Source organism: Periplaneta americana, chromosome 5 (genome assembly GCF_040183065.1).
Source record: "Periplaneta americana isolate PAMFEO1 chromosome 5, P.americana_PAMFEO1_priV1, whole genome shotgun sequence".
NCBI lineage: Eukaryota > Metazoa > Arthropoda > Insecta > Blattodea > Blattidae > Periplaneta > Periplaneta americana.
Genome location: NC_091121.1, coordinates 4,754,998 through 4,768,013, shown reverse-complemented (window position 1 = coordinate 4,768,013; position 13,016 = coordinate 4,754,998). Strand labels below are relative to the sequence as shown.

The 13,016-nt window shown below is 34.4% G+C and overlaps 1 protein-coding gene across 1 annotated transcript in view; it reads right to left on the bottom strand.

The window, feature by feature from the left end:
• The window catches only part of LOC138699427 (myrosinase 1-like), a 57,172-nt gene that overhangs the window by 42,415 nt on the left and 1,741 nt on the right, over nucleotides 1-13,016 (bottom strand). Inside the window, exons 2-4 of the mRNA XM_069825286.1 lie at nucleotides 8,548-8,681; nucleotides 7,603-7,737; nucleotides 5,325-5,447 (exon numbers count right to left, since the gene is read on the bottom strand). Of these exons, the coding sequence (XP_069681387.1) occupies nucleotides 5,325-5,447; nucleotides 7,603-7,737; nucleotides 8,548-8,681 (392 nt within the window). The remainder of the gene's footprint in view (nucleotides 1-5,324; nucleotides 5,448-7,602; nucleotides 7,738-8,547; nucleotides 8,682-13,016) is intronic.

The window sequence follows — 13,016 nt, the reverse complement described above, 5'->3', positions numbered from 1 at the left end:
ATTATTTTTGTTTGTGCAAAACGAACTGAAATTTACTATAATCGCTTCACTCATTCAAGATTATAGCGATAATTAACTATGAAACCAATAAATATTAATTTGCATTTCCCTTTACAACAATAATAATGGAAATATGAATTAATGGAGTAACTTACGTGTACCGGTACTTGTAGTGTAGGCTTACGTAGTTAACAAAGTGGGATGAGGTTAAGCAATAATAATCACACCAGAATTGGAAATAAAACGTGATCAATAAATTTTATTGTAACAGACTTTTTCTACGTCTCTAGTAAAGTAACAAATGAAAATAACAACAAAATTAACAGCTATAATTAAAAACATATCCTTTGAAAAAAAAGTAGGCTTGAGCAATAATAATCCCACCAGAATTGAAAATAAAACGTGATCAATTTCATTAAAACAAACTTAATTTTTCTACGTCTCTAGTAAAATATTATTATTCCAATTATTGTATTTTAGCCATTAACATTTTCATTACAACCAATATCGAACATTTCACAAGCATCAATGTGAAATACGCAACGAGCTAGCACTCGTTGGAAATACGACACAGTCCAAAGTCGACCGTGGACAGTCTATTGTTTCTAGTTGCTAATCGCTTGGAGCGCTTTATCACGAGATTTGCAAAAAATCACCTCAAGCTTCGCGACTGTATACTGTATAGTAGACTGTGTTATTATCAAGAAGCTAAAAATGATAAACTCCCCGGATAATGTAGAGCTAAAGATCGAATACAAAAAAAAGATCAGCATTGGTTAAAAGAAGTGTAAGACAAATTAAAAGAGATAGCGGGAAAAAAATACATCAGTGGAATAGAAAATGACAATCATGGTAGAAAAAACTGTGCATATAAGATAATGAAACATTTAAACAAAGAAGAAAAAGACACACTGAATATTAATCCAATTGAAGAACAGAAATGGCTAAACTATTTTAAAGAACTATGGACTAGTAGAGAAAGTAAATAATTTATTTTAGCAGAACCACAACAAAATATTGACCCCATAACCCAGGAAGAATTGCAAAACTCAAATAAGTTCAGTTTTTAAAAAGGGAGATAGATCAGATCCTAAAAATTATAGAGGTATTTGCATTTTAAACTCCTTCTATAAACTATATGTAAAAATAATTAATAATACTGGGTGTTCAGTTCAAAATGTGTCTTGGCTCGCTGTATGCCGTCATGTGGCTAGCTGATGAGCCTAGAGAATTCAATCTTCCTACACTTCCGCAGCTCAGGTGTATAATCTAAGAGGCAGAGAAGTTGGCTAGCAAGTACGGCGTTCATTCTGAAGAGTACGTGCCGATACGTACGGTAACGCCGGTAGTGGCAGGAATGTGAACTGTTTGGAAATACGTACTGTCGGGATATGGGGAGAGGGTTAAGAAGATTACTTACGTATTTGTTGACATTAATTTCGACGGTCAACATAGACACGGAGCATTTGATTTGTGTTGTGGAATGTTACCGTACGCAACCGATGATAACAAATACCCTGCGTACGACTTGCCGCCATCTGTTGCTACGACGTTCAAGTTATACCGTACACGTTCTCAAGTTCATATTGAAGAACGCCTTAAATAATAGGCAACTTCTCTAACATATAAACTGAAACTCGCTTCAAATCGGTGACCCAACAACAGTGACGTCATGACACACTTTGAAATGAACACCCAGTAGACTGAGACCAATAATGGAAGCGCTAATAGAAGAGTTTCAGTATGGATTTAGGAAGGGTAGAACTTGTACAGACTGTATATTCACCATATCCAAATTGATTGAAAAGAGAAAAGAGTTTAATTTACCTACATTTTTTGCATTTATGGACTATGAAAAAGCATTCGATAGAGTTGACAGAAGCATTTTGTGGAAAATATTAGAAAATACAGGAATTCCATCCAACTTAATAAGAGTGATGCAGTGTTTATATCTAAATAACACAATACAATTGAAAACATCCCGTAATAATAAAATGGCAGAAATAAATCAAGGAGTCCGTCAAGGATGTCCTTTGTCACCGACACTTTTTAATTCATACATGGACGAAGTCATACGAATATGGCTGAATGAAATATCATTAGATTTTAAATTAAATGACATAAATTGTACTACAATTTTATTTGCTGATGATCAATTGGTCATTAGCGAGAGTGAAAATGCTTTAAAACAGGCAGTCTTCAAATTAGATCGAATTGCATCAAGTTTTAATATGAAAATATCGACCAATAAAACAAAAGAAATGGCATTTATTGGATCTCAACCAATAAGAGTGAAATTAGTTATAGAAAACAAAATAGTAGAACAAATCAACACTTTTACATACTTATGTTGTTCAATAACATATGGCAAAAAATGTGAAATCGAGGAAAAATTAAATAAATTCAACTATTTCTGTGGAACAATACGTAGAACACTGGCAAAGAAAGTGAGAAAGGAAACATTAATCAAATATTACAAAGTAATGGCAATTCCGTCCCTTGTATACGGCTGCGAATCTTGGGTTCTAAAGAAAAACGAAGAAAGAAGAATTGAAGCAGGTGAAATGAAATTTCTTAGATATGTTGCGGGTTATACACTACTGGACAAAAAAAGAAATGAAGATATTAGAAAAGAACTAAAAATAGATAGTATAATTCAACTTATTAAAGAACATCAACATAATTGGAAAGAACATGTAAATAGAATGCCAACAACAAGTATAACGAGAGCAGCCATGGATTATAATCTATCAGGAAGGAGATCATTAGGAAGACCAGTAAAACGTTGGCGAGATCAATTTTAATGGAGGTGGAACAGGCCGAAAGGCCTAAACCTTGAAGAAGAAGAAGAAGAAGAAGAAGAAGAAGAAGATCAAGAAGCTAATTATGTGGCAGTTGCAAAAATGCGATTGTTTGTTGACATTCTGTGTTTAGCGGTGGTGAGCTATATAAAATACACTATCTACCAAAAAGTAATCGGGCACTGTCTTGCCTCTTCAGAACCTCGTGGTACCACCTCTTGTTGCTGTAACAGCAGCCACCCTGTCAGGCATGTTCTCCACTAGTTTGTGTAGGATATCCACTGGAATGCATCGCCATTCCTCTTGCAACATGGCACTCAGTTGGACAATGGAAGTTGGCCCCATGTTTCGGCGGCTACTATGCAGTGGTATGCAGACAATAAAGTTCACCGGTTGGACTGGCCTGCACGGAGTCCCGATCTCAATCCCATTGAGCACCTTTGGGACGAACTGGGCCGGCTCGGGAGATGCATTGACCAACTGAGTGCCATATTGCAAGAGGAATGGCGACGCATTCCAGTGGATATCCTACACAAACTAGTGGAGAGCATGCCTGACAGGGTGGCTGCTGTTATAGCAACAAGAGGTGGTACCACGAGGCTCTAAAGGGGCAAAAACAGTGCCCAATTACTTTTTGGTAGATAGTGTACTTGCTAGTGTTAAACAGTGTTGCTAGCAGTAACATAATATATTCGACCATTAGAGATTATGACAGGCCATGGTAAAGTATTTAAAAGCTTGGATTTTGTCTTGTGGTAGGGGAGATCTAATTATGAAGCTAGCACATGGTTGCCAAGTTTTGGCGCCTTACATGACGAAGATAATTTTGAATGACTTTTTCATGCTCTCTGCAAAAATGAAATCCGTTTTCGCTAAACACCCACAGTGTTTATGCAATTCCTGAAGTGCGCTATATTTAAATTTCGCTCGTAATCTTATACTGCAATCGATATAATCTATCGTAAAGTGATTGAACACGATCGACTCTGAAACAATCGATTCTTCTCGAGTTGTCTAGAAGTACACAGAAGCATTACAGTCATACGATAATAATTTTGAAGTGAAATTTGTGTGTAAACATTATCAGGTTATTTCAAATCGGTCTAATGGTGGTGACTTCATCAGTTTATGAAAGCATTGCATAGAGTTGGTGATCGTTTTAAATACACAAGTTTTAAATTTTCCTTTCTCTCTGAGGCTGAACTTAAAATTAAGTTCGCTTGCGACTGTTTACAGAAATAGAACACAATTTCATAGGAAAAATTTATTGGAACAGATACAGCAATTGAGTTATTTTCCAACATATCCCCCACTGGAATTGAGACATTTGTCATACCGTGGAATCAACAGAGAGGTGCAAACGACCGTCACACACTGGTTCCAATCCCAGGCGGCAGACTTCTACGACACAGGGATACAAAATTTGATCCAACGGTATGATAAATGTCTGTTCCGATGGGGAATATTTTGGAAAATAACTCAACAGTTGCTGTAATCTTTCCATGAAATTGTGTTTCTGTAAACGGCTCCAGGGAATCTTACTTTCTGAACGGCCCTCGTAATTACGCTCGAGTGGTCAAAATTTGTATAAGTTCTTGTTTTGACATTATTATTTTTTATTTATTATTTATATATTTATTTAATCTGACAGGATTGAGGCCATAAGGCCTTCTCTTCCATCCTATCAGATAGCACATATAAATACAAAAAAAGAAATACAAATACTGATGAAAATAATATATATTGAATTAAAGCCCTATAGAGGGTCAACAGGGTCAAAAGAACACTATAGAGCTCTCATCGAGCTAATACAAGAAAAAAAAAAGAAAGAAAACAGAGATAGCAATGATGATAGTGATAACTGATAATAATAATAATAATAATAATAATAATAATAATAAATACGTTACATATTAATTGTCAATTTTACAACAGCATAGTTACAATATTTACTATATGTCATGGGTTAAGCCGAAGTTGCGCAACCTGACATCTGTTCAACAAGCAATTCCATGAACTAGAATGTGATTTTTTAATTTAAATTTGAATTTTGATGTTGTCCGACAGTCTCTGACATGGTCAGGGAGAGAATTCGAGAGGCGTGGATTGGATATGCTGAAAGATGATGAGTAGAAGGATATTCTGTGCAGAGGAATAGAGAAAAGGTACATGTTCCGGGTTCGAGGTAGTGAAAGGTAAACAAAACGAGATGCTAGGTAAGAGGGTGTGGAGGTGAGGATGATTTTAAATAGTATTAAGAGAGAGTTGAAGAATCTTCTTTCTTTAAGTGGACTCCAAGACAACAATTCTAGTGACAGTGTTACATGATCGAATTTTCTAATGTTACAATCGAAACGAACGCAGATATTGTGAACACGCTGTAGTCTATGGGCATTATTAACATGGTAAAAGAAAAAAATTATATATTTTTTTATCTGAGAATGTTGCTTGTAAGAAGACGCCTATAATACTCCTGGTATTTTCTAAACTCCAACCTCTCTATACACAATTAATCTTACTTACTCTGTCACCATAACATTCGTAGAGCACCTTTGCATAAGCTTCGAAATATACAACAATTTCTTCATTGAGCCACCCTCCAAGATCTTGCAAATACTGCGGAAGATCCCAATGAAACATTGTTACCTGAATAAGAAATGAAGAGAGATTTAAGAGACTTTCATGTCATTTGGTTAAGGTATATGTACACCCACAAAACGCAAAAAATGATGAAAAATTAGAATTTTCGAAATACAACTATTTTAATAGAGAATTTTCTCTCCTTTAATTTGATATTAGAATTTCCGATTTGTGCCTTATGGTTTTTCAGATAAGTCCCATTTCCAAGTCGACCTGGTTGGCGAGTTGGTATAGCGCTGGCCTTCTATGCCCAAGGTTGCGGGTTCGATCCCGGGCCAGGTCGATGGCATTTAAGTGTGCTTAAATGCGACAGGCTCATGTCAGTAGATTTACTGGCATGTAAAAGAACTCCTGCGGGACAAAATTCCGGCACATCCGGCGACGCTGATATAACCTCTGCAGTTGCGAGCGTCGTTAAATAAAAACATAACATTAACAACCCATTTTCCAAAAATTCTGCGTCATCAGCCACGGTCACTTCTACGAAGATCACTCCAAAAGTAATGCACAACATTTTTTTAAATTTGTTTCTTATTCTAAACCTTATCAATTTATGGAGGTCATAGATACATCCTTCCCTCTTGTATTCAAATTTAATTTAAGTCGTTCCCGTGAGTGGCGCCAGAGACTAGCTCAGACGTGTTGGTTCAGACTTTTATCGTGCAGGTATACAGGCCCTCATTCTAAGGTGGCGTAAGGCAGTTGAAAGGTGCGGGGATTATGTGGAAAAGTGACGTATTGTTCCTGAAGGGCGTATCTACATTCTATGAAAATAGCAAAGCTGTAGGCTAAAAATATAATTCTTAAATAAAAATTGTGGATTATTTTTGGAGTGATCCTCGTAGCAGTCAATCCCCTCGTCCAGCATTGCTTGTAAAATAAACTTCTTTCTAGTCCCAAAATAGATGCATAGATATCCAGGCATCATCATTAGATTGAAAACACGTTTTTACATAATGAAGTAATTTATAATCTTTTACTGTTACTCATAAAACTGTAAATTTGTGTGTCAATAATGTTGTACGTCATTTTAATAAGAGTCCAAAAGGAGAAATTAAAATTCTGAGGAGGATGAGGATAAACCCTGGGACAAGCACCATCGCAGGATTTGTTGCATCAATGGAAAATAAGGACAAAAATGCCAAAAAAAACATTCAACACCTGAAGTTAAAACAAGGCGGAGGTATTTGAGAGGCAGAAAGAAGCTGAAACTGGACCGACATGAAGCTGCTTAAGGGGTGACATATGATGATGCAGTCTTCTAGGCTCTGAAAGTTTGTGGTTCATTTCCTGTAAATAGTAATTTTAGAATATTTAATTCTTTTAACATGATATATCAGTCAAATATGGTGATACCAAGAAGATATTGGTGTCATTTTGAAGCTTGATATGTCCCCTAGTAAAATAACATTAATATAGTTAATAATTATCTATGGATTTTTACATGATATATGCAACATAAAATATTAGTATAAATTACATATATGGTAATATTTAATTAATGTAAATGAAAATAAAAAATAGCTCAATGTCAGTCACTAAAGAATATTTTTAGCTATAAAACAGTGAAAAAACTGTGGCCCCATCTTCAAAACTGCATGAGCTATCATGTTTCAAGTTGTATGTCCAAATTATAAACAAAATAATTTTTATATACAATTTAGACATAATTTCAAGGGATCTGTTCACTTCATCCTCTCTCTGGTACCATTCTCAATTGTATAAAAATTTTACAGAGCAAAATTATAGAAAACAAAATTTTTTGTATGTAAAGGTGTACATATACCTTAAGAAAATATAAGTACGTGAGTAATATTGTTAAATCCCAAAATTAGAGGAATTCATTCACATTTTGAAATACTTAATAAATATATTTTGCTTTCAGTTCAAGGATATATCCTTAGAGATTTGTTGCAAAAATGCGGTTAAGTGAAAAATATCACCCAAGAAATGCGGTATTTTACTGTTAATTAATTTATACTTGGATTTCGCCTGATGCTGTCTTTGTGCTTATAACCAGGACATATAGTCTTCTGCCTCTGTCCGTAAACAATACAAGTGATGTATCCATTTAACAGAGTCCTGAGCTTTGTTGGTAATTATAAAAAATTCTGTTAATGTTTTCAAAATTATTGTTCTTATTGCTGTAATATTTAGTTACCAGAGGGAATAAGTCGTTCTTGAGCACTTCATTTATGACGTCGTTGTAGTAGTCTATTCCCTTTTTGTTTATATTGTTGGGTAATCCATCTGGCATTATTCTAGGCCAAGAGATAGAGAATCTGTAGAAATCCATCTGAAAAATTACAAAAAAAAAAAAATAGAATAAAGTTTCCATTCCTGTTACTATTTAACCAATTTTGTTTAAAATACATCGTTAAATATTATTATTTTAAATTCATAGCTTTTGTGAAAATGTATACTCATACGTCTTGAATGTTGAAGAGACAAATTTAATTTAATTTATGCTCCAGAATGTTTAATGAATAGGAGTTGTGAAATGGTCAAAAGTACTAATTTGATTTTTCCGAGGTTTTCCGCAACCATAAGACAAATGTCAGGTAATCTATGGCGAATCCTCGGCCTCAGCTCACTTCATCTCGCCAAAAAATTGTAATCTTGTTTAAGTTTTACTCGTTTCACATCTTGAACCTTCAATGCCCATGTAAGATCTATGAAATACATTAAAGTCCACACCTGTGGAGTAACGGTCAGCGCGTCTGGCTGCGAAACCAGGTGGCCCGGGTTCGAATCCCGGTCGGGGCAAGTTACCTGGTTCAGGTTTTTTCCAGGTTTTTCCCTCAACCCAATACGAGCAAATGCTGGGTAACTTTCGGTGCTGGACCCCGGACTCATTTCACCGGCATTATTACCTTCATTTCATTCAGACGCTAAATAACCTAGATGTTGATACAACGTCGTAAAACAACCCAATAAAAAATAAATACATTAAAGGTAATTAAAAATGAAATTGCACAGGAAGGGGTGGAAATAGGCAATAATGTTCATGAGCCTTTTAAATAAATCACCAATCACATCTTACCAGCAACTTGAGCTGAGAAGACATTGAGAAAGAATGAAATAGATAGAGAATCTTTGATCTTACCCCCATGTCTTTCACAGACTTGATGTCTTCCTTGTACTTGTAGTACGATTTAGCGGCGTCATCCCCATTGGATCTATCCGATATTCTCTCAGGATTGTCATGTGTGAATTTATCCCAAATACTAACTCCTTTTCCTGTAACAAATGTAATAATTTTCCGTGTTCTACTGCCATATTCAGAAAGCATGTTTAACGAGCTTAAGGGGAGAGGATGGTATTTTTTGGTGAAAAATGAGTAAATTAAAAAAAAATCTTTAAAATACTCTGTGATGTGTCTGGAATGCACAGCATAACATTTTGTGTGTATTTGTGCCATTAATCGGATGTTGAGTAGCCATTTTTAAACTTCCTGCGTTATGGATTTTTAAATCACTTGCCCACTTTTATTGTTGTTTCCGGTAAATTAAATTTTCAAAAAAAAAAAAAAAATCTTTATAATACCCTTTGATATGTGTGGAATGCATTGCATAACATTTTGTGGGTATTTGTGCCCTTATCAGATGTTGAGTCGCCATTTTTAAACTTCCTGCGTTATGGATTTTTAAATCACTCGCTCAATTTTATTGTTGTTTCCGGTAAATTAAATTTAAAAAAAAAAATTTATAATACCCTTTGATGTGTGTGAAATGCATTGCATAACGAGCTTAAGGGGAGAGAATGGTATTTTTTGGTGAAAAATGAGTAAATTAAAAAAAAAAATCTTTAAAATACTCTGTGATATGTGTGGAATGCATGACATAACATTTTGTGGATATTTGTGCCCTTATTGGATGTTGAGTAGCCATTTTTAAACTTCCTGCGTTATGGATTTTTAAATCACTCGCCCACTTTTATTGTTGTTTCCGGTAAATTAAATTTTCAAAAAAAAAAAATTCTTTATAATACCCTTTGATAGGTGTGGAATGGATTGCATAACATTTTATGGATATTTGTGCCCTTATCGGATGTTGAGTCGCCATTTTTAAACTTCCTGCGTTATGGATTTTTAAATCACTCGCTCACTTTTATTGTTGTTTCCAGTAAATTAAATTTTCCAAAAAAAAAAATCTTTATAATACCCTCTGATATGTGTTGAATGCATTGCATAAGAGTTTGTGGGTATTTGTGCCCTTATCGGATGTTGAGACGTCATTTTTAAACTTCCTGCGCTATGGATTTTTAAATCACACGCCCGCTTTTATCGGTTTACAGTAACTTCATTTTCTTTTTTTGCTACATTGCCAGACAAAAATGGATATAATTTCTGAACTATTAAAGATACATGCATGAAATTTAGAACAAACATTCTTTAGACTATTAGGAAACTTTTTTCTATAACAGACTATTGTTAATTTATTTCATTTTAAAAATACGTCCGTTTGTTTGCAAGAAAGTAAATCAGAAAATTGTTATTAAATTTTAATTGTTTATTTTACAAACGTAGGGACTAATATCAGAATTCTGTAACAGATAGTTTGTAGAAAATGCTTTTGCAAATACATTGCAAATAACTGTTTGAATCTATTTTTAAAAACGGTTTAGATATATCGGTTTTAGTACAATCCTGCATTGGGTATATATATATATATATATATATATATATATATATATATATATATATATATATATTTTTCAAATTTTGGCCCCCAAATATTTTTTTTTTTTTCAAAATATTTTTATTTAGTTGAGTTGCCACAGCTATGTGCTCTCTACATACAAACATTAATATTTTACACCAAATAGGAAAAAACTTAAAAAAAAAATACCATCCTCTCCCCTTAAAGACGAAGCACTTAAAAGAACGTGGACACGTACACTACACGTATTTAATTCCAACACGTTTATTTCCAGTAAACAGTTTCAATTGAAGAACTTAAATATGTTTTGAAGTTAATGGTTTACTCTTATTTGAAAACAAAACAGAATCATTATTAATATTTAGTTTACAACCTTGCCCAACGTGTCGTTCATTTTACATGCTTGGAATTGTGGTTAACACAAAGCTAACTTGAAAACAACATGTATTATTGGCCAGCTTTATCTTAATTGTCTTTAATTAAAATTCCAGGATTTTCTTTAATAGATGTTACTGTAGGTTGACTAAAGGTAAACATGGGGGTTCTGCAATATTTGTTAGAGAATATATTTCAACTAAGAACACAACCCATTTTACTCAGTTGACTGCTGATAATGTATTTGAAGTATGTGGTAGTTTGATTGTTAATCTTAGTGCGTTTTGCTTATGTATCTATAGAACACCTGATAATAGCAATTGTGCCTTTGAGATATTCTTATCTGTCTAAATTATATGAACTTTCAGCAGTATATTTAAATCCTCTTTTAATACTAATGTAACTCTCTCAGCTGATTTTAATGTAGATTTTTGTGGTACTACTGGGTGTTCAGTTCAAAGTGTGTCATGGCTCGATGTATGCCGTAATGTGGCTAGTCGATGAGCCTAGAGAATTCAATCTTCCTACACTTCCACAGAGGTGTATTACCTATCTGCCAGACAAGTTGCCTAGCAAGTACGGCGTTCATTCTGAAGAGTACTTACCGATACGTATGGTAACACCTGTAGTGGCAGGAATGTGAACTGTTTCGAAACACGTACTGAAGTGAGTTTTTTTCTCACTGTCGAGATATGGGGAGAGGGTTAAGACGATTACTTACGTATTTGTTGACATTAATTTCGACGGTCAACATGGACACGGAGCATTTGATTTGTGTTGTGGAATGTTGCCGTACGCAAACGATGACAACAAATATCCTTGTCCTCGCAAAACAGTTCGAAAGAGGTTATGGTAGCACACAGACCGTACAGACCGCCATCTGTTGCTACGACGTTCAAGTTATACCGTACACGTACTCAAGTTCAGATTGAACGCCTTGATTAATAGGCAACTTCTATGACATAAAAGCTGAAACTCGCTTCAAATCGCTGACTCATCAACAGTGACGTCATGACACACTTTGAAATGAACACCCAGTAGTAATCATATGAAAGATCTTACAGAATTGTTTACGAATTTCGGACTCCGTACTGTTATTGATCAGCAACTCGTCCAGGTAGAGGATATACGAGTGCTACTAGTATCGATATTTCTTCAGTTTTTGAGTTTCAACGCGAAAACGCAAGTAACAATGTCAGGACGATCAGTGGGTTTTTCATGCGGGAGTAAAGCAATAGATATTTCAGGTCATTGTGGATTGTAGGTAAAAGTTAAAATAAAAAGTAAGGTTTGCTATGCTTTATAACAATAGATATAGCATCTTGGTATAGCTGCTGCATATAGAGCTTGAAATGTAGAGGGTGAAATAATTTTATCCTGCTAAGAGATCTTGCTGAAATGATCGGGAGACTACAACATTTTGTAGGCCTCTTATTTTATCAGTAAGTAATACATTTTGGTCTTTCCTTAGGAACTGTAATTTTTGCGCTCTCTCGAGCCATTACCGAAGAGAATGACTCATATAAATATCTACATCACACCGCCATTAAATATATGAAAAAGACCCAAACCACTTGATTAATGACTATAAAAATATATTTTGATTTTTAATAACAATATTATTATCTTACGTAAGTTTTGTAGTTATATATGTAGCCGCCACTCAGTAAATTATAGAAATGAAGATCTAATTTAAGATATTCTCTACATCTACTTACATAACCCCAAAACGTTTCACTTTCATATAATCAATATAGCATTAATATGTATAATTAACGAAAAATAGTCACATCATGACATTAACTATAATAATATGTCATTTCTAATTGTAATAATGTCATCAAACCACTTCAAGTTTTGTAGATTTTAATATCCAATACACAGCTGTACTAAAAAAATTACACACCGCAGAATCAGACCTGTAAATTATCTTTAGTAAGTCTTGAAGTTTTTAATAACCAATCGAATTAAATATGTCAGCAATCCTGCAGGTCATAGCCTTCGTGTAACAGCCTATTGTTTATTTTAGTGTGTGTTTTGTTTTATTGTGAAATCACGGCCGACTTAAATGTTCGCTTCCTTTCTCCTTTATACTATTATTAAGATTTATTTCAAATCGTCCGTCCTCAAGTGAGGTTGACCACTTGGATCCGGAATTAACAAACATAAAAGATAAAGGGAAATGAAACGAGCAAAATAATGGTTCGGTTTGTACATTAAAACAAAATTTACGTGTTAACATATAGATGTTAGTGTAGAATTTGAAGAGAAGCCTTCAGAATTTCCATTACAATCTTCTGAACCTCATAAGAAGGAATTTTAAAGGATTTAAGGATATTACATGTAAATTTTGGTAAACAACCCCTCGCTCCAAATAGTAAGCTGCAACATCCCAGTTGTAAAGCGAAATGCCATATTTTTCACTGAGGTATGGAAGACAAGGTATATATTTAGCTCGCTTGTCATCATTTATCTGCAGTGCTTCATTTGTGAAGGGAGCATCAAGTCGGCCGTGCTGAAATGCAATTAGTTCTCAAAA